General features: G+C 37.4%; 1 protein-coding gene across 7 annotated transcripts; it reads left to right on the top strand.

Moving 5' to 3' along the window:
• Positions 1 to 241: 241 nt before the first annotated feature.
• Positions 242 to 21,880, top strand: LOC104595007 (protein NUCLEOLAR FACTOR 1-like). 7 transcript variants are annotated; one of them, XM_088899211.1, is made up of 14 exons: positions 242 to 4,411; positions 14,308 to 14,367; positions 14,464 to 14,502; positions 14,587 to 14,675; positions 15,540 to 15,604; positions 16,078 to 16,124; positions 16,209 to 16,268; positions 16,338 to 16,374; positions 17,642 to 17,713; positions 19,212 to 19,241; positions 19,530 to 19,635; positions 21,150 to 21,212; positions 21,321 to 21,392; positions 21,486 to 21,880. In XM_088899211.1, the coding sequence occupies exons 1-9, from the start codon at positions 4,379 to 4,381 to the stop codon at positions 17,647 to 17,649; spliced, it is 438 nt and encodes a 145-aa protein (XP_088755337.1). In that variant the 5' UTR covers positions 242 to 4,378; the 3' UTR covers positions 17,650 to 17,713; positions 19,212 to 19,241; positions 19,530 to 19,635; positions 21,150 to 21,212; positions 21,321 to 21,392; positions 21,486 to 21,880. The 7 variants fall into 7 exon arrangements, with proteins under 7 accessions (XP_088755337.1, XP_088755335.1, XP_088755336.1 ...); XM_088899207.1 differs by lacking the exon at positions 16,338 to 16,374 and adding an exon at positions 19,977 to 20,146 and having other exon boundaries at positions 246 to 4,411; XM_088899208.1 differs by lacking the exon at positions 16,338 to 16,374 and having other exon boundaries at positions 246 to 4,411; positions 21,145 to 21,212.
• The last annotated feature ends 802 nt before the right edge of the window (positions 21,881 to 22,682 follow it).

The following is a 22,682-nucleotide window of genomic DNA, read 5'->3' as shown; positions in this document are numbered from 1 at the left end:
AACTTCTTCAATCCCAGCACCAGCTCAAGCTGCCGCGACAGGGAGAAGTTATTCCAGTAGGAATCTTTTAGGAATCGTTCTGAGAATCAGAAACACAAATCGATGCCAAACAGGGGTTAAGCTGCCGCGGCATAGAAAAAGGTTCGTCCAGACAATTGCAGCTCTAGTACGCATCCCTCAAGTAATCAAAACCAATGGGAAAACGATACGGCAGAAAAAGAGGTACTCACAATACACTTGCTCTTGTGAAAACTGTCTGAGACCTTAGTTCCATTTTTATCTGTTTTTGGTTTTTCAAAAGTTATTTGTTTCAACTGTTGCATTGAATTTATGTTTTTGCACGAACTTAGGATGAATCTTTTTCTTTGTATAAGTAGACTAGATTATGCTGCTTTAAGAATGAACTCCTTGTATATTGTTTTTATTTGATTGTAGTTTTATTTAATAAACATCAATAAATAAGTGCAGAAATAGTGTGGGAATAGGTATGTTACGAAGAAGTAGGAGAAGAGGAGAAGAGAAGAAGAGAAAAGAAAAGGGTTTTCCAGGAGAAAACAAACTGAACTCTCATGTGTTTTATTTCTTAATCATAAACTGAAATTACAAGACTGCCCTTATTTAAGTGATATAAGAGAAAGAATAAAACAGCCTAATACGAATTAACAAAGGACAGTTATACCCTTGCCGATTAGACGTTAACCTCCACCCTCAAGCTGGAGGCTGGAGCATATATGTCATAGAACTCCAGCTTGTTATAGATATAGTTTGTTCTAGTTTGACTCAAGCTCTTACTGAAGAGATCTGCTAATTGGTCTTCTAATTTGAAACATGGTGCAACTATTTTGCCATTTGTCACCTTCTATATGACAAAATGGCAGTCAACTTCTATATGTTTCGTCCTCTCACTGAAAACTGGATAGTCACAAAATAGCTTTGTAGCTTTAGCACTTTAGCTATAGGAATACTGATCTCCTGAAGGAGATGTTTCAGCAAAATCAACTCATTGGTAGTGTGTGTCTTTTGTTTGTGATAGTTAACAGATATCATTTCATTAATATGAACAAAAATGTACATAGATGAGCAAGAGGGGTATGAGTACTCCTAAAAGTATTTATCAAAAAAAGGGACTACCCCTAAAAGATAAAAACAGTTTAAACAATTGAGCCCAAGATAATTGTTCCCTAACAACCCCCTGCCTAGCTAATGAATCAGCCATCCCATTAGCATCCCTAGGAACCCCATGAAAACAAGCTGTCATTCCCCTTAATAACCACTTGATCTTCTTCATCACTTTACAGTAGGTCCAAGTTACCTTCATTTCATTCTCTAACCAGTTTATCACCACTTGAGAGTTCCCTTCAACCACCAATCTTCTAAGATTTAGTCTTTCTGCTAATTGTGCCCCACACAAACAATGGATAGTTCAGCTCTAGTGGAGTCTCCTTGAGCACTAGGACCCGAGAGTGGAGCTAAAGTGACTCCATCTTTATCCCTGAAAACCCCTCCTATACTTGAGGGGCTTGGGTTATTGAGACAGCTCCCATCAAAATTGAGTTTTATGAAGCTTTCTGGAGGAGGTTCCAAACTCTTAATTCTTCTAGATTTTCTTGTAGATGAAGAAGCCACTTCCCTCCAATTTCTTCTTATGTCTCATAAAAGGAAAAAGGTGAGAACAAATCCAAGGACCTGACCCAATTAATCACCCTTAAAAGAATACATTATAGGATTGCTTCCATAGATCTCTCCTCTTCCTTGAAAAGTCTTTTATTTCTTTCATCCCAGACTATCCATAACAGGGCAGCCTTAGTGCATCTCCACAAAAATTCTTCCTCTTTTCCTTGGCCAATTAAAGGTTCTACCTGCAAACAAACTAACTAAGCTTGTAGGCAGGGTCCACCTGCTCCCAAAAAGATCAAAGAACCACTCCCAAATAGAATTTATCAAAAAAAAAAAAAAACCCACTCCCAAATAGAGGTAACAAAAGAGTAGGAATAAGGATGTGATAGGCTGTCTCACTGTTTGCTTTGCAAAGTGTGCACCGGTTTGGGGATGAACAAACATTTTTCATTCTCTTTTGTAGCAAATTCAGAGTGTTGATTTTTCCATGAAAGACCTCCCAAACAGAAAGCCTCTATTTTTAAGGGAACTGGTTTGCACCAAACCTCACTGGAAAGGAAGATCCAAAGGGAGCACAAGCAACCAGAGACCGGAGGCAGGAGACACAAGAGAAAGAGCTTTTGGGGGCCAGGAATCCAGATTCTTTCATTAGGAAGAAAATAATTACTGCAACTGAATCAAGGATAAGCAGTAACTCGGATACAAGGAAACACTCAACCTCTCTTTACCCTTTTCTAAGACCCAAGTTCCATGCCACCCCTTTAGAACTAGGGTAAAAGGAAGATGTAGCATCATTTAAAAAAAAATGTAAGGAGTAAATAGAGGGGAAAACATCTTTAAGAGTAGAGTCACCCACTCAAAGGTCCTCCCAAAAGCGAATTTTAGACACTGAATAGCAATCATACCTGACTCGCTCAAGGAAGATAGGCAAAGTCACATGGATAGCTTTCCTAGGAGAGGCCAAAGTAGCTCTGTTTGATGCACCAACATCCCAACAAGTCAATGTGAATGGCTAAGATTTAAGGTAGTGGAGATGGTCCATGTCAGGGGTTTTCTCAGTCAGTTCATTTTATGGTGGTTTGATGGGTGAGCAGGAGAGTTCATTTCCTTATAGAGCAATTTGGGGAAATGCAACTCCCTCAAAAGTGAAGTTTTTTGCCTGGGTAGTGGCCTTGGAAAAATGCTTAACTAAGGATTTGCTGGTCAGGAAAGGAGCTAATCTAGCAAATGTGGGTTGCTTCCTCTGCAATGCTGATAGGGAGTCTGTGATTCATCTGTTCCTAAATCAAATGGGTCAGAGGCTTTTGGGGAGAGAGGAATGTTAGGTGGAGCTTTGCCCCATCATGGGGAGCTTCGGGGGGCATCATAACAATCTGGAGGGATGAAACAATACAGTGCATCAAAGAACTGGTGGGTAAATACTCAGTGTTGGTAAAATTAAGGAATGTTTAGGATGGGTTTGAATGGGTTCTCACAAATGCGTATGGGCCAAACTCTTATAGAGAAAGAAATTTGTTTTGGGATGAGTTAGCAGAGAGCCAGACATTAGAGGTCTGTGGGATGGACCGTGGTGTCTTGAGAGGATTTTAACATAATCAGGTTTGTGGAAGAATCTAATGGGTGTAGGAGAAGGGCTACGACAAGCATGAGAAAATTTAATGAGTTCATAGTGGCCTTTGAATTGAAAGATTTCTCTTTGGGGCAATCAAGATTCACATGGTTCATCTTTAGGCTAATCCGATATGTTCCAAGCTGAATTTTGAGAAAGCCAAAGAATTGGGAATTGAACACTAAATTATTGAAAGCGACTCCAAAATAGTGGTTGATTGGCTAAAGAAGGGAGAAGGAGTATCTTGACATCTAAGGAATGTTCTTAGGCGTTTCAAATGGCATTCTAGGGCATGTCTATTCAGGTTAATTGGGTTAGAAGATCTGCCAACAGCCTGGCAGATGGTCTAGCTAAGCTAGGGGTTCAGAGACAGAGAATGTTTATGGGCTCAGCTGTAATACATTTGGGGGGTCCAGACACTTGGTGTCTGTTGTAATTTCCACAATGTCTTGCTTCTCTGCGTTATTTTAAAATTAATAAATTCTTCTTATGAGTTATTGATAAAAAATCATCTGTTCCTATTTTGTACTTTTTCTTCTAAAGTCTGGAATCATTTGAGAATTTCTGTTCCAGCTGTTGGGTGCTTCCCGAACTCTGTGAAGGACCTGTTAGCAGGGTGGAGGATGCAAGGAATGTCCAAGAAAAGGAGAGCTTGCTGGGGTGTGGTTCCCATATCTGTCTTGTGGACAATATGGTCTGAAAGGAATAGTAGAATTTTTTAGCAGAACTCGAATCTGGTGGAGGTGGTTATCAGTTCTGCAGTTGACATGTTGAGAGCATGGCTGTCTACTCTTACATGTTTCAGTCTAGATGACCTCTTGTCCACTTTCTTGAATGTAAATTTTTTTGGGGGTCCTTAAAGGGTGTTTTTGTACAGAATACTCTTGTACAGAGGATCATAGTTGTATATGTATTTTTTCAGTTAATATAAATTATACTTTACTTTTGCCAAAAAAAGAGTGCTTTTTATTGTTAAACAAAATAGAGGACTGAATCGTACTTTGTATAAATATATTGTCATAAGAATTGTCATTCAGTTTGGTAATGAAGTTTTATTTTTTTATTGATTTTACTCGGGGCGTATGAGACCTAAAACACCTGAGAAAACTGACACAAGCAAGGATATGAGGAAAAATCAACGTTCTGAAAATAATGTTGCTCATAGCACATCACCAAGTTCCTCAGGTAATACGTATCTTCCTTGTAAGCATGTGGCTTTTCTATTCCTGGAATTTGAAACCTCCTTGTGCTTCAAGGTCAATGAAAATTCATTTTGGCTTTTATAGTCTTGGCAGTATTGGTCATAGTAGAAATCACTAATTGCAGATTTAATCGAGTTTCTTGTGAAAGGAAAGAGGGGGAAGATGAAGATTTCAGCAGTAGAGAAGAAAGGAGAAGAAGAAAAGAGTAGGAAGTCTACCAGGATTGTAAAATTAACCCTAGCCGCCTACCTCTCATTATATTTATACTTAACTTAAAGGATGAGATATTACAAGGATGCCCTTAGTAGGGTGGCTACTAATATAGCTGAACAGTCACAACTTAAAAAAACATAAACTAATGGGCCTAAAGCCCAACAACTTCCTAACTAAATAAAAAACAACTCGGACCAACTCAACACTCCCCCTCAAGTTGGGAGTAAATGTCACACATTCCCAACTTGCGTAGATCATGCTCCAGCTTGTTCTTTGCAACACCTTTTGTGAGAACATCAACGAGCTGCAAATCAGAAGCAATGTATGGAAGACAAACTTCTCCAGAAGTTACCCTTTCTCTGATAAAATGTCTATCCACTTCAATGTGCTTAGTTCGGTCATGCTGGACTGGGTTATGGGCAAAATGTTAATTGCTGCCTGGTTATCACAATATAGCATCATAGGTTCTTTTGCCATGGCCTTGTATTCAGCTTCAACACTTGATCTTGCCACCACTGTTTATTTCTTACTCTTCCATGAGACAAGGTTACCCCCAACAAGGGTGCACACTTCTGAAGTTGATCTCCTGTCATCAAGGCATCCTGCCCAATCTGCATTTGTATAAGCCTCTAGTTTCAATTGTCCATGATCAGTAAATAATATGCCTCTGCCCGAATGTCCTTTCAGATAAGCAAGAATCTTGCCAACTGCCTCCCAATGCTGGACTCGTGGAGCATGCGTGTATTGACTTACTACACTTACTGCATAGGAAATGTTTGGTCTTGTCATACACAAGTATAGCAACCGACCCATAAGTCTCTGATATCTCCCAATGTCCTTTACTGGTTCACCTTCTGATGCATTGATTTTATGGTTCTGATCAATAGGGGTGCTGATTGCCTTTGTTCCAAGCTTTCCTGTCTCTTGAAGAAGATTCAAGACATACTTCCTTTGAGAGATAAAAATTCCATGTTTTGATCTTGCAACTTCAATGCCTAAGAAGTATCTCAGTTCTCCAAGATCCTTAAGTTCAAATTCTTTATGTAGGTTCCTTTTCAGACCATCAATCTCACTCAGATCATTCTCGGTGACAACAATATCATCCACATAAACAATTAGGACTGACACCAAAGATCCCCTTCGCTTCACAAACAAGGTGCGATCGGATTGAGTCTGAGTGTGGCCAAAAACAATCAAGGCCTTTCTGAATCTGTCAAACCATGCTTTGGGAGATTGTTTCAAGCCATAAAGTGACTTCTTAAGCCTACATACCTTTCCCTTTTCAGTATCATTGTAAAAGCCAACAGGAAGATCTATATACACTTCTTCTTGCAGATCCCCATTTAGGAAAACATTATTCACATCAAGTTGAAACAAGGGCCAAGAGTATGGGGCAACAAGAGAAAAAAGTATCCGAACAGAGGTAATCTTTGCAATTGGTGCAAAGGTCTCTAAGTAATCAATGCCATAGGTCTGTGTGTACCCTTTTGCAACAAGTCTTGCCTTGTACCTTTCTATACTTCCATCTGCCTTATATTTTATTGTGTAAACCCATCTGCATCCAACTGTCTCCTTGCCTTCTGGTAGATCCACAATGTCCCATGTCTGATTCTTAATCAAAGCTGCAATCTCTTCCTGCATAGCTGTCTTCCACTCAGGTTTGGAGAGAGCCTCACTAACACCCTTGGGTATAGACACTGAATCAAGAGAGGAAAGAAAAGCACGGTAGGAAGGAGAAAGTCCACTATAGGATAAGTACTGTGAAATACAATGAGCAGTACACTTTCTCTTCCCTTTTCTGAGAGCAATAGGGAGATCAAGGTTATCTGTAACAATGTTAGTAGAATCAATGGGAATTGAAACAGTAGCGGGACAAGAGGAATACTTGAATCCATGTCAGCCGAATTTGGAGTCTCCAAGGAATCGGCAGGAAGTAATGTGAGTTCTGCTGTAGTGGAATCAACCTCCTTGTGAAGTCTTTGTCGTAAGTAATGCTGAGAAGCAGAACACAAAGGAGGTGGCAAGGTTGGTGACACAGGGTGGAGGTCAAGCACAGGAGTAGACACAGGGACTGGAACTGGGAGAGGAATAGACTGCTGACTCACTTCCCCAAAACACTCCCCCTGAGAAGGATTCTTTGAGAAGAAGTACGTGGATTCAAAAAAGGTGACATCCATGGTAACACACCGGCTCCCAGAGACTGGATCATAGCAGTAGTACACTTTTTGATTCTCTGCATATCCAAGGAAGACACACTTCTTTGCTTTGGGATCAAGCTTCGAGCGGTGAGGACCAAGGATATGTGCAAAGCAGACACACCCAAACACTCTGAGAGGAATATGAAACATCTCCCCCTGAGGAAAAAAGGAGATTGAATGGGGTGCTGAATCCAAGTATACGAGAGGGCACCCTGTTAATCAGATATACTGCTGTGAGAACTGCATCACCCCAAAACCGAACTGGAACTGTAGATGTGATCATCATGCTTCTTGCAATCTCAACAATGTGTTTGTTCTTCCTTTCTGCAACACCATTCTGCTGTGGACTGTAGGGACAACTGCTCTGATGGACAACACCCTATTCTAACAGATATGAGGCAATATGTATTTCAAAATATTCCCTGGCATTGTCGGATTTGAACACCTTTATTCTTGTTCCAAACTATGTTAGTACCATCTGATGAAATTTCCTCACCAAGGATGGTACTTTATCGCGGGATCTCATTAAGTAAATCCAAGAGTATCGTGAGAAATCACCCACAAATAAGAGAAAATATTGATAGCCTCCCATAGAAGGAACATGGTAAGGGCCCCACACATCCGAATGAATAACATCAAAAGAAGAAGAACATCTTTTATTACTAGGTTTAAATGAATGTCTACAATGCTTTCCAAGTTGACAACCTTCACACTCCAGACTTGACAAACTAACAGACTCAAAAAGTTTTGGAAACAAAAAGCTCAAAGAAGAAAAAGGAAATGGCCCAAACGATTATGCCAAAGCATAATTTGACCCATAGACCTTGACTCACTATCCCTGCTGACATGATGACTCTGATGAGGAGGAAGTACATCTAGGAGGTAGATTCCATTCACTTCACGACCACACCCAATCGTCATCTTTGAATCCAGATCCTGCAAAATACAATGACTAGGAGAAAAAATTACTGAGCAGTTCAGGTTCTTAGTCAAACTACTAACAGATAACAAATTAGTGCTCAATCTGGGAACATGAAGGACAGAGGGTAGAGAAATAGAATCACTAATCTTGACAGATCCCTTCCCAGCAATAGGAACATGGGATCCATCAGCTGTGGAGACCCTATCTCTGCCAGAACAGAGCTGGTAAGTTGAAAAAATAGTAGAGGTCTGGGTCATGTGCTCTGAGGCTCAAGAATCTATAATCCAAGGAGGTCCCTCCTTACCCGAAGTAGAAAAATAATTTGCAGTGACGTGTGAACTACCTATGTGAGCAAAGGAAGTAGAGTGGACTCCACAAGTGCCACCTGTACCTTGCTGTCCGCTTGCGGCTGAACTGGAACTGGTTGTATCCCGCTGGTTCAGAAGTAGCCCATACCTCTCAAGTTTGGCCCTTACTGCAGCAGCTGCAACAGACTCCAGAGCAGCTGTAGTAGGAGGGGCCGGAATGTCACCAGTAATTTCCATGTGTGCATTTCTCTTCTTATTTTTCAATCTAGTCGGCACAAGATGTGGGTGAAGCTTCCAACAAGTATCTCTTGTGTGTTTAGGCTTCTTACAGTAGTCACAGATCAAATCTCTTTTATCTTCCTTCTTGATTTCACTGCCACCCCGATCTCCACTTTGTTTAGGTTTCACAGCACTTACCATGGCAGACTAATTAGGAATAAGGTTTTTCATCATCACATCTCTCCTGCACTCCTCCCCTGACACAAAAGCATATGCTTGGGAGAGAGTAACACTGTCCCTGGAAAGAAGGTGCTATCGTGCAATATCATACTCAGGATTAAGGCCAACAAAAAATTCAAACACCCTATACTTCTCTAGATGTTTCTGATAGGTAGCTGCATCCTTAGTGGTTTCCCAAGCAAATGTCTCTAAATGGTCAATCTCCTGCCATAGGGTTTTAAGGGCTGAAAAATAGGTTGCAACAGGTCTATCTCCCTGCCTTGTAAAAATAATCTGATTTCTCAACTGATAAGCCCTAGCAACATTCTCCCTCTGTAAATAGGTTTCTGCAACCCCATTCCATATTTCCTTAGCTGTATTTGCCCATAAAAAAATTTTACTTATATGGGGCAACATGGAATTACACAACCAAGTCATCACCATATAATTCTCCTGTACCCACCGGGAGTTGCTAGTTTCGGGTTTCACCTCTTCACCAGTGATATACCCTAATTTCCCACGAGCACCAATGGCTATCTTTGCAGATTGTGACCATTCTAAGTAATTTGCACCATCTAACCTAACTGTAGTAATGGTCCCAGCCCCGAAAGGGTCTCCAACACCTCCTCCCACTGGTCCCATTTCACTCCCGGGCTTATTTTCAACTCCGTGGCACTTCATGCTTCTCAAAAAATGTAAAGAAAATATCTGAAATTTGCAACAAGATCAAACAAAACACTTTTTGGAACCAACAACACCTTTCTAGTGTCCTAGACTTTCTTCCCACAAAAGATTCATTTTCTATGGGACGGGAGAAGAGAGAGAAGAGGCAGCCGCTCTCTTTAGAAGCCTCCAAATCAGACAGGACTTGAATCATCCCTTACAAAAAACTCCAAGGAACCCTAAAAATTTAGGGCGCCGCTTCCTAGGTCAAAATTGAAGAGTCCAACAGAAACATGACTCTTCCCCTTTCTCCAGTTTTTCCTGATTTTGATGAGAAACCCTAAACCAGCTACAGGGCACACAGATCCACCAAAAAAATCCAAAAACTGGGCTTACCTGAGAGCTTCGATCAACCTCTTAAATCACCATGCAGTCGGCCGATGTAGGACTGCATGAGAGAACAACTTCAAGGAACCTTTGGCCCGCTTTGATACCAAGTAGAAATCACTAATTGCAGATTTAATCGAGTTTCTTGTGAAAGGAAAGAGGGAGAAGATGAAGATTTCAGCAGTAGAGAAGAAAGGAGAAGAAGAAAAGAGTAGGAAATCAACCAGGATTGTAAAATTAACCCTAGCCGCCTACCTCTCATTATATTTATACTTAACTTAAAGGATGAGATATTACAAGGATGCCCTTAGTAGGGCAGCTACTAATATAGCTGAACAGTCACAACTTAAGAAAACATAAACTAATGGGCCTAAACCCCAACAACTTCCTAACTAAATAAAAAACAACTCGGACCAACTCGACAGTCATCACCTTAGATGATTTTAATGTGTACAAAATAATGATTTTTCTGGTTGTTTATATATATATTTTTTATCAGTAACACAAAAAACAGAATTCTATTAAAGATTAGCAAGAACAGAACACAACAAGAAGCTGTGAGAAGATGAAACCCAATACAGGATTATTCCCCCTCTATATTACAATTGTGCCCAGTACATAAGTTATCTTTGAACCCCATGCTTTTTCTAAGCTATCTGCCAAGCTGTTAGCAGATCTCCTAACCCATCTTATTCAAACATTTATATCTTTTGAAAGCCATTTGAGTGCCTGAACTCATTTCTAAGCTGCCAGATCACCCCGTCACCTTTTTTCAGCCATCCCACTACAATCTTTGAGTCACTTTCAATGACCAACCTACCAATTCCCAATTCTTTGGCTTTCTCAACCACAAAAACTGCTGCTAGGAATTCTGCTCTTACTGAATCACCTTGCTGAATTGGTCCTGAAAACAATGCACAGATAGCATCACTCTCATCACTAGTCCCCCCTCCAATGCCTGAGGGGCCCTGATTGTTCTGGTTGTTTATATTTTCAAGCTGCTTTATTTGTATGGACTATCTCTTTTTCTTTTTCCCCTTAAGACTGTGCGGCTGTGATTTGTGTTAATTTTCATTCCTTCTTTCTAGAATGAAGTTTTTCTTTTCTCAATAAAATCCCTCTTATTGTAATCTTATTGCTACATGGTAGGAAAGTTCAGTAACCTGACTTAGTTAAGCTTATAATTTCAACTTGATAAGTTGGCGTTGCTGACTTGGCAAGTTAATCTTTCTATTATAGGAGATATTTATTTTTTATTAATAAAAATGATGCTAATAAATATTTCTGAAATGAAATATGTATCATTATATTTTCGTTCTTAATCCAACAGCATAAAAATTTAGAATCTAGTAACTTAGATGGAAAAAAAATTATAGTAAGTATGAAGAAAGAGAATGTTAATTAAGAAGTTTCTTTCTAGTGCCTTAAAATTTAATTAAATATTAGATCCATAATTTTCTTATTTAGATTTGGTTTAGATTCCTCCAAAAAGATTTGATTTAGATTTTTTTTTGATCAATAACAATGAATTTTATTCATGACTGAGAAAATCAGAATTACAAGGGAGGGAGCTAAAAATTCTTAACTCCCTACTATCCAAAGTACACCCAGACCATGAAACAATTACAAAATAGCCCAAAAGATGGTGTTTCTATTCACCCCCTGCCTATCTAGCCCGTCTGCCAATGCATTTGCACTTCTTTTTATCCATGTACACTGAATTTCCATGTCCTTAGTGAGCCACTTGAACTTCCTCTTTTCATTGTTGTATTTCCAGAGCATAGAACTGTCATCTTTTAGCCAATTCACCACTATTTCAGAATCACCTTCTATGATCAATTTTTTAATATGCATTTCCTTGACCCTTTGTATCCCTTCAAGAGCTCCTAAGATCTCATCCCTCAGGGAATCACCCACCCCAATTGGACCAGAAAATATAGCTAATAGGTTCCCTTTTTTGTCTCTTAACACTCACTCCCCCTATTCCAGAGGGCCCTGGATTGCCCATGCTGCTTCCATCAAAATTCAGTTTTGTAAACCCATGAGGTGGAGGTGTCTAGCAAGAACTTGAAGTCTTCTTAGTTGGAATTGAATCCGCAATCTCCTTCCAATATATTTTCATCTCATCAACTGAGAACACTGTAAACAATTCCAAAGTTTTCAGCCAATGTATCACCCTTATTTGTATAGTTTCTAGGATTACTTCCAAGCTTCTCTCCTTATCTGAAACTGTCCTTGAATTTCTCTCCTCCCAAATAGTCCAACATACTGCAGCCCTTACACATCTCCACATGATCTTGGCCCTTTTGGTTTGCCCATTGGGCATGGAAGTGAATAAGCTTTGCACATTCAGAGGAGGAGTCCACCTGCACCCAAACAAAGAAGTAAACCATTCCCAAATAACTTTAACAAACTGATGAGAAATTAGTAAATGGTATCCAGACTCACCATCGGATTTGCAGAGAATTCACCAGTGAGGGGACAAACAACTATTGGGTCTTTTTCTTTGAAGTAGATCTCTTGTATTAATTTTTTCCAGAAAGGCTTCCCAATAGAAACTCCCAACCTTTGGAGGTATAGGTTGACACCACACTTCTTTTACAGGGAATGGCAGTCCAATAGGAGAAGAAGGTAAAAGGGCCTTAAAGAAAGAGGCACAATTGTAAGCACCCGATGGAGTGATGTCCAAATTCTATTGTCTGTCTTTGATGGCTCCAAGAAAACCCCTTCAAGGGAGGATAATGAAGCTGAGATACTATCTAACTCTGTATCTCTGACATCCCTTCTCAAACCTAGATTCCAGCTGAAGTCGGAATGTGAGTTAGAAGGTACAGGGAAAGAGGAAACTGGTTCGTTTTTAAGGGTAGAGATAGCAAAGATGCCTGGAAATTGGTTTTTCAAGGAGGAGTCCCCAACCCAAACATGTTCCAAAAAATTAATAAGATTACCTGAGTGTAAATCATACCTGATCCATGGGGAGAACAAGGGCAATATAGTTTGAATAGCTTTCCATGGAGATGCTCTTGTAGTCCGTGTTGAGATCCTAGAGTCCCATCCATTGTCTGCCAGCTCATGAATACTTCCCACTATCTTAACCCACAATCTTTCTTTCTCCAAGGTAAATCTCCACAGCCATTTCCCTAGTAATCCTTATGTTCCCAATTCCCAAGCCTCCCTCCTTCTTGCTTCTACATACAACCTCCCACCTAACCCTATGTTTTAGATTTGAATCTTAACCGAACTGGTAGAAACCACTTTTTTAAGAACTATGATATTTTATATGAACCAAGACTGCAGCATTATACATTATTTTAGGGTTCTTTTGGAAAACCAAATTTGGCCAAGTGATACCTACAACTTGGCACGTTCAACCACTTGGTGGGTTTATTTAGGATGAATATTCATCCTGGTGTGTTTTCCTACTATGGTATGATTTGGGGCCTGCAACACTGAGTAGAATCAACACACATCAAAATGGCTTGGTTGGGTGTTTAATTTTAATGTTAAAGTATACAAATTGCAATGTTTAACTCTAAGCAAATAAACTTTGAAGTTGAACCAATGGGCACTTCAAGAGTTGAGTTAGGTGGCATTTAATAAATCTGAAATCTGAAAAGTTAAAAAGATATTAATGGCGTCTGAAATCTGAAAAGAGACAGATGCTTTTCGACTTTTTAGAGGTTCTGAACAGAGAAGGTTGTTTGTGTTGGATCAAACCTTTAGCATATGAAATTCCTTAATTTTACTATTTTACCCCTAGAGCATACTATTTGGTAGTTTTGACTTCAATCTGTACTATTTCATAAAATATAATTTATTAAATTCAAAATTATATAAAAAAATATGAACAAATTATGATAAATATAATTTATTAAATCCACAAAGACTCCTATGCATTTACATTGTGGTAATCAAGCAGCAATTCATATTGCATTAAGCCTTGTTTTTCATGAGAGGATGAAACATATTGAGGTGGACTGTCACTTTGTCAGAGAGAAGGTTCAGGATGGTGACATAGACACTCCATTTGCAAAAATTGGAGAGCAACTAGCTGACTTGTGGACCAAAGCACTACACCGCCCTCGTATTGATTTCATTGTTAGCAAGCTGGGTATAGATACATACACACCTGCTTGGGGGGGGGGGAGTGTTGAGAATACAGATGTATTTGGGTGGTAGGGTAGATTAGACTTTTTACCTTTTAAATAAGGATGCTCCAGTCCACAATTTATCATACAGAAGGCTATTTATGTAAATTATCTTTTTATTGTGTAAATATATAGTGGGCCAACTGTTTTTAGGAGGATTTAAGTTATCATCAACAGGGTTCTCTTCTCCTTCTACCGTGTATTCTATTTTTCTCTCTTCTTTCCCCTTCTCTTATTTTCTTGTTGTTTTCTCTTACTGATTTACTACCAGATACCATATTAATAATGCCTAAAGGAGAACAACCAACTCTACATTTTGTACAGGATGATGTCCCAAGGAGAATATTTGATAGCTAATTTTTTGGATTATTCATTTTGCAAGGGGACCCCAGCAATTCTGTTATTCATAAGATTTAAACATCAAGAACTTAATTTCAGCTGGATGTTATTCCTTAGCTATAAGTGACTAGTGTAATGGGTACATTTAATGTTTTCTTTTCCAAAGAATGAACATAACAAATGACCACAACCACATCATGTTTCACCCTTTATGCATCCCATATCAAACATACTTTGTTACTGATTTTGTTGGCTCCTGTCAGAAAATTGGGGAAGCTGAGGTTGAGAAGGAAAAGGATGTTGATTATCTGTCTTCCATAGAGGTGTGTGTCTTTACATGGTTTTCTTGTTTTCTGGTGCATACAAGCATATTTTGTCATTTTTTAGAAAGCAATGATTGATTTTATTGTTATGAGTAGGTACTGATAATTGATCATGCAGATGTAATAGCAATGCAGGTATGAGACATGATTACCTTCTTCCTCTTGTATTTTGGTTTAAGTACATTGCTTGAACACAGATGTTTATGTTTTATTTTGCAGAATTGGTCTCATGTAAATTCTGTGGTTGAACAACTGAACTGCTTGCCATCAAAGCAGCATGGAACTGATGTCATGCGCATTAGACATTGGTATGTTTTGACTGTTAAGAGATAGATTTTAGATTAGAAAGCATTATCACATGCAATAAAGTACTGTTTGTTTTTATTAGAATGAGTCCAGTATTCTTCACAATAATGTTTTTGCATCTGGGGTGTTTCTCACTGACTCCTTTTTCAGATTGCAAATGAAATTCAATGTAGAAATAATAAATACCAAATGTTACTTTCTTATAGAAATTGATTGGTTGAAGCATTCTTATGTGTCAAGATTAATAATTGAAAACTGACAGAGAGTTGTGGAAGCTCCTGAATCTTCCAACCACATTTTTATCCACTGCAACTTCTCTCAACAGCTTTGAGAAATGGCTCTCTCCTGTTTTGGTGTTTCTTATTGTCTTCCTGCCTCAGTCCTTCAGCTGCTTCAGGGATGGACCATTAAAGGTCGGAATGCAAGAGGCAAGCCGCTTTGGAAGATCTTTCCAGCTGCTATCCTTTGGGCCCTCTGGAAGGAAAGGAACAGCCGGATTTTTGATAATCTTTCCAATGACAGTTTCTGTCAAGAACAAAATTATAGGTTTTCTTTGTTCCTGGTTAGGTGTACAAAGAGCTTTCACTTGAGTTCAGCTCATTCCTTTTTTGCAAGCTGGACTGTTTTTTATCTGATCTATCAGATCTTTTGAAAATTCCCAATGTACAGGTCCTCGTTGTACATGGGCTGGTGTATCTGGTTTCCTTTTGCAATACAATACTTTTAACTTTTTCAAAAAAAAAAAAAAAGTTTGCTAATCAACTGATCAACTTGGCATCTCATCTCATTGCTGTTTGGTTTTTAAAGCATTTTGTTAATTGCTTAGAATCAGCTGATTTGATCTTTTGGTTCATTTTCTTGGTTAGGTATCTTGATGGACAATCGCGGTTCTATAGACAAACCATTGTTTTAGGGTCATTTGTAAACCCAGGTGATTTCAACATCTATTCTTTAATGTTTACATTACTTGGCATATAAACTTACTTTGAAGGTATAGCATAATATGTGAAGAAAGACAGTCAATTATCCACATAAATCACCCTTGTGCATTGTTTGGCATTGCATAATGTTATAAAGTTTGAACTTGAGTTATGCCTAGAAACCAATGTCTTTTTGTCCAAGTATGTGGTATGGAAAATGATGAATTTTTGCCTACATATTCTTCCTACACGAATCATGCATACCATTGAAAGGGTATGTTGTAGTTCATCTGAAGTGTGGAAAGAATTAGCATAAAAATGGATGCTAACAAAATGTATCATTGATTAAAATAACGTCAATATTCATTATATGTTATATTGAGCCATGCAGGAAGAATAAATTGGCCATTAATATTTCTAGGCACAAATTCTACTGAAAGATCACGATGAATATAGCATGCTGATCATCTTTTGCTTTGCACAGACATAAATGCACTTTTCAATAGCCTTTGTGTAAACTATGAAGGAAAGGTATGTCAAATCCTATTCCATTTTATCATCCCTTCCCTAGTAGCTTCTTTGTTTTTTTTTTTTTCATTTGTTTCAAATTCCCAGGTGAAGTTGATCTCTGAGTATAAAGGTGTTCTTCCAAAAGTGTTGCTTCAAGTGCGGCAGGTGTGTGATTCTTGTATTTGAATCAAACAAATGTTAAGTTATTTGTTGTTTTTTTTTTTTTTCCTTCAGGTATGCATTAAGCTAAGATTGAAATTGAAGCAATATGGTAAGTTTACATAGTTTTTGTTTAACAGTTTAATTTAAAAAGGAAGCCAATTGTATATAGTGTAATGCCTGTCATAGTCATTAACCTGGTTCATTTTTGTCTATTCAGACTTGCTTGTTTCAGGAGATGGAGCATATAGTAATTTTGCTCTTCATCCATTTCATTATGTTTGTTGAATACTTTACTGTTTTCTTGTATTCATTTTATACTTTTTCTTTTTAGTCAAGCTTTTCTGCTTATGGATTTAATGGTAAAGGTATGCCTATAAAGTGTTCATCCTACTGGTATTAGAAAGAGAGAGGATAGTTATCATATACATGGAAGAAATCTATCTGAAAAATAGACTTACATTTCAATTAAAATGCATCTGAACCTTTTTCCTTTATCCATTTTTCTTAGGAGCATTTGGCATCAAATTCTATTGTTACCTATTATTGAGAAATAATATAACTGTTATCCTTAAAAGGCCATAAACTTGTTTTATTATTAAGGTTTTCTCATCAATGTGTAAAGGTTTAAAATGTTTGTGGCAATTTTAACAAGTCAGCATCACAGCATGTACTTGAACTAGTTGGGGGTCATGGGAGAGTGCACAATGGTTCGAGAGAGGGTATTTTTGTCAAAAACATTTGTTAGCTGCATTTTAACTTGTTGGTCAAAATGAAATATCTATATCTACTTGTATCCTTAACCAGAAAGAAATGAAAACACAGAAGAAAAAAGAAAAAGAATTATTTTGAAGGCTTTGGAAACCAATATAACATGGAACAACATTGTCCTTATAGCAGAGATGTTTTCCCTACATGGGATTGTCACATCTTCATGTGGTATAAATTGGATAAAATTAGTATCTCACTATTATGGTACTTCCTATTGTTCAGAATTTTTCCCTCGTTTTTCCTTTCCCTTGTCATCTACATAGATTTATTTATTTTTTATTTTTGTGGAGTCACGTGTTATGATGTATGTTCAAACCTGATTTCAAGTAGCCAAGACAGTGTAATGGCTGTGCTTACCATCAAGAGTAGTGGTTTAGAAGGTAAAACATGTTGTTACCTTTTACTCTTGCAATGGTTGTGATCTGATTAATAGTTATGGCAAGCTGCTTCTCAAAGCAACAAGCATTCCAATGTTCAAGTAACTTCAGTTTGTTCCAAACTGTTGCATGAGTTGAAGTGTCCTTGATCAAGTACAAACACTGTTTCTTGTTACCATTGAACCATATTCACCAAGTTCCACTTTATTTTTTAAATGTTTACATATGCAGATTTATGAGCGTTTTGATGCAAGTTCAATCATTAATGCTGATGATTCTCGGGTAGATTATTTTTCTAAAAAGGTTAGTATAACACAATTCCTTGTTTAGCTGGTGCGAAAACATATATAATTGCCAAAAATAAGTAAATTGTCATGGTTGATTGCCCCCCCCGCCACACACACACATGAAAAAAAAAGTAAAGAAAAAAATTACATAATGTAAAAATAAAATACATGGATTTTTTAATTTTTCCTGGGTATGGGCATCATCATATTTAGGGACCCACTTACCACAATATGATGGGGATCACTTTAGTTTAAATTCTGCTCCATGGTAACACTGATTAACACTGATTGATGAGTTTTGAGCTAAATTATCTAACTTCTTTTTCTAAATAAATAGAATCACTAACTGGATCAAACATAAAAGTGTACCTTAGAATTACACAAATCATCAGAATTTATTCTCTGGAAACATGCCAAATAATACTTAAGCCCAAAACCATCATCAAAGATTAATGCAACTTTGTTTTTGTTGCATTCATCTTGATGGTGGTGGATCGTGATGATAGGAGTGTAGTTTTAGTTTTCTTGTTTCATTGGTTGATAATGCATCCTGAGTTTGAAGATGTGTTTAAATTGCATTTTGGTTCTGATTTGTCATCTCTGTGCTTTTTTTCTTTCTTTATTTCCTTTTTTGGGTAAATTACAAAGCCCCCCTGTACTATGTCAGTGACAATTAACCCCCTGAACTTTCACTTTGTGAAAATACCCCCTGAACTTTCATTTTGTGGCTAATACCCCCTTGGCCATTAAATCAAATGACAGAAGGCATTAAATCACCAAAATACCCATGTGAACTTTCCTTGTTTTCTTTTCCTTGTCCTTTTATCTTAAACCCTTAATGACCCAAAAATACCTCCATTTTCTCCAAATGAAACCAGCTAAAATAACAAGAATCATTGCACTGACATAGAAAAACAAGCTTCTTTAAATTTTTGTTTCATTTCACAAACATGAATGTTTCTCTTCATCTTAAAATATTAAAATTATCCACTGATTTCTCCAATAAATCAAGAAAACCTTAAATTTGTATCTATCAAAAAGAAACCTCTACCATTTCATTCGAATATTGAATCCAGCCAGAAATCTGTAAGGATTTATTAGAGCAATTGAGATCAATATTATATTTAGAGAACTAATTGAATCATAAATCATTCAAATAAATAAGAAAAGGGTAGTTTGGGGAAATTTTAAGCAGCTGAATGAAAATCTTTTTCAAAGCTAACTGATGGAACTCTAACGGAGGGGGGATTTGTTGCTAATGAAAGTTCAGGGGGTAATAGTCACCGACTCCATAGTACAAGAGGGGTCTAATTTACCCTTTTTTTATAGTCCCTCTTTAGAGGTCTCTACACCTCAGCCCACACTTTATAAGTTACATTCTCTGACATCATACACCATTCATATGTAGTTTTTTTTATAAGTCCATTCATATGTAGTTTTCATTAGTCACCCTTCTGCTTCACACGATTCAGCTGGCTGTGAATTTAAGTAACACGAGTTTTTTCTTGCTGTAGGTGTTCCCTAAAATAAAAGATTCAGTTCAGGTACTAGTTTTTTATCTACACTATTAAATCATGTATTGGTGAATTCAAGCCTTGAAAAATAATTTCATAATTGGAATCATACATATGAATATTTTTTTTCTATTCCATGCAAGGTGGAATTATGATTTTTATCAGTTTGTACTTCGAGTTTGTTCGAATTAGGAATTTCTTGAAATCGCAAAATGCATCCTTTTGTTTGCTTGATGAGTAAGAATATTCCTTTCCTATATATATTATTATTTTTTGTAACCACTCTTATTTTCCTTTTTCTTTCCTTTCAAAATTTAGGTACACAAAGCAGAGTGATATATCTCGTGCACGGGGTTGGTTTTTTCAAGGAACAAGAAAGATCATGCTCTATACTGAGAGAGCGCACTTCTATCACAGATACAAGGTTGTTTCTTCTTTTAGGAATATATTATGCTAGTTTGCCCTTAATGTCTACTTGTGTAATTGAAGTTTTGTAAAGCATGTTCAATGTTTCAGATTTGTTAGGCATTTAGCCAAATGCAATGCTGCAATTGACATCCTTGATTAATATGCAAAGATCAGTGTATAAGTTTGTTAATGATGTGTTGTGTGTCATGACATCTGTTTAGACGCTAGCATTGTTGAAATGCTAGGCCATAGTTTCTAAGATGTTGGAGCAAAGGAAAGAATGTTATCATCAATTGTCTACAGTTGCTAATCCAAGAGACAGCCACCACATGACAAACATTTTCTCTTTTTATATAGAAAAAAAAGGAAGATCTTATGTCCTCATAAAAATGTCTTATGCATGCTAAATATGGGGATTAAATACAAGAGCCTCTGCTACACCAATGACCAACCAACCCCGTGGGTTTCTGTCTAAGGAGCTGTTCTGGGTTGCAATAAATTTGGCAGAGAATCCCTGCACTAATATGGTAAGGGCATTATATCTAGATAGAATCTTCTCTGTTTTCTAGTTGGTATATAATAAATAAAATTCTTGATTAGGAAAGAAAAATCATTATTTCTACCTCTTGAGAAAAAATTGAATGCATATAATTTGTTACATTCCAGACTTTGTTGCGTTGAGCTTTACTTAATTTGGGTCAAAGAGTTGTAATGGATTAGATCATCAGATGAGGGGTTAGTTACATGCACAGCCACGTCTCTATGGTTAAGGGTCTATTTGAATAGTTGGCAGGGATACTGAGTTTAACGTAACTCATCACTTGAGTGATAGTTGCTATTAATAATGAGTTAATCTCCACTAGGAGAGTCAGTTAGGGTGAACAGTTACGGGTTTTTGTATTTAATCAATTATTTCATGTGGCTAGGTATCTTGTTATTGACCTGTTTCAATCTAATAAAACTCATTTAAGTTTGGAGACTTCTGGTCAATCTAACCCAGTCTGCCTTACTTTCTTTCTCCACAGTCCACACGAAGAGAGGAACACAACACAGTAGTATTACTGTCTAGCTTGCGGGAATGGGGATCTTATCAATTAATTGGTCGAAAATGAACTTTTATTCTGTGAAGAGTGTTCCCTTTGCTCAGTTAAAACTGAAACAGGCTTAGACTGCAACCTTTGAGAATATTCTGATGTGGAACAATTTTATTTCGTAGAATGTAGAAAAGAGTTATGCTGAAGTAATTCTAAGTAACAGAAAAAGAAAAAGAAAAAGAAAAAGAAAAACTCTCCTAGGGGTCATGCTGGTCTGATTCTGCAAATTTTATGTTGTCATGCTTTCTCAACTGTTATTATTTTTATTATCTTTTTTGTATTTGTTTTCACTTTCAATATTGCGATGATATTATTTATTTTGATAGCTATTCTCATGGTACTTTATTTCACAAATTTTCATTGCGCCCTCACCCTTTCCTTTTCTTTCCCTTGTCGTCATCCATCTTATGCTTAACCTGCCCTCTTTGAAGAGCAGATTCGTGGCATACAGAATTTAATTATATATTCTCTTCCAGAAAGGAAAGAACTTTATCCAGAGGTGAACCTCATTTTATATCTCTTTATTGTTTACCCAAGTAATTTAAACTTCGTTTCCCTGGAATCTGTTCATTATTTTAATCCTGCACGCTCCTTCCCATCTTTACAGATTGTTAATATGCTTGAAGGATCGGATAATATGGCTTGCACTGTACTATTCTCCCGCTTCGATCAGTATAGGGTAATTTTTGTGCAAAACTTTAGTTTATGTCCTTTTTTAAAAGCAGGTCAATTCGTTGGGTGATTTTACTCACATAAATCTTTGATATTTTAGCTTGAGAGAATTGTTGGAACTGCTTCTTCGAAAAGGATGGTGTCATCTGAGAAGAACGTCTTCATTTTCTGTTAGAGGACTATTTAATGTGCTTGGACAGAAATTACCATTATTTCAGCCATAATTTGGAGGTAGTAATCCGTTGATGCTGGACAGTTCAAATTGTAAAATCCTCTCATTTGTGAAAGCGAAGGTCATCATCGGCTGAACATAGTTTTTTTAACAGATTCAATATGGGCTGAAAAGTGACAAGGGGGGATTGGGCTGGGACTGGGAGTGTGGTGTTGATCAAGAAAATTTTGTAGGTGATTAGTCATATTCTGTTTTTGCAACCAAGTTTTTGTCCTGAATTAATATTTTATTGATCAATCCATTAGATAGCTGACCATTACTGAGGAGAACTTCTTATGGTTGGGATGCAATTGCAATACACTTAGGCCCCGTTTGGCTCACAGGAATAGGGGATCTGGAATTGGAATCGGAATGGGTTATTCTGATTCAAACTGTTTGGTTGGGCGGAATCTGAATCCCATTCCTATTCCTGCTGGAATGGCATTCTCCCATTTGAGGGAATGACCATTCCCTGCCCCTCCCTTGGGAATGAAATTCCATTTCTGCTGATTCTAATTTCTATTTCCATTCCTATTTGAACCAAACAGACTATAGGAATAGACCATTTTGATTCTGATTCCAATTCTGACTGTGAACCAAATGGACCCTTATAGGATGCAACAAGACGATTCAATCATAAGATAGGGATTGTATTTTCTAAGTGTCAACCTACACTACCTTGTGGTCATGGTTCAATACTCTGCATACTCAAAAATCATGTCTGCAGAGTTTTTAACAATAGATAATTCTATTTTATTTTTGTTTTTCAGTTTCACAAATTCACAAGTAAATGATTCAAGTGGGCTTTGACCAATCAAAACTCCTGTGGATTTTGATAATCTATGATACCAAAAAGACATGGTATTAAAGTTTTGACCAATCAAAGCACCCATGAATTTTGATGAACATTACCTGGATGTAAGTTTTTCGGATTTTATGTCTTTATGGTATCATAGGTACAAGGTTTTTGTTATCATGTCTTTCCATTGTCATAGTCGAGCTCTTCTAATTTTTTAACCTACTAAAAATCTCTAATTCCAAGTATTTTAACGTTTTGGTGATCCTGAAAACTGAGACACCGTACAA

This window comes from Nelumbo nucifera, chromosome 2 (genome assembly GCF_055504915.1).
Source record: "Nelumbo nucifera cultivar China Antique chromosome 2, China Antique-T2T, whole genome shotgun sequence".
NCBI classification, from domain to species: domain Eukaryota; kingdom Viridiplantae; phylum Streptophyta; class Magnoliopsida; order Proteales; family Nelumbonaceae; genus Nelumbo; species Nelumbo nucifera.
This window is presented reverse-complemented; position numbering and strand designations above follow the sequence as displayed.

Excerpts from the sequence above, each read along its gene's own strand:
- LOC104595007 (XM_088899208.1), top strand. The coding sequence starts at position 4,379 with ATGTTGCTCATAGCACATCACCAAGTTCCTCAG. Across the intron at positions 15,605-16,077 it reads AGGGTCATTTGTAAACCCAG|ACATAAATGCACTTTTCAAT; the intron begins GTGATTTCAACA and ends TGCTTTGCACAG. Across the intron at positions 16,125-16,208 it reads GTGTAAACTATGAAGGAAAG|GTGAAGTTGATCTCTGAGTA; the intron begins GTATGTCAAATC and ends TCAAATTCCCAG.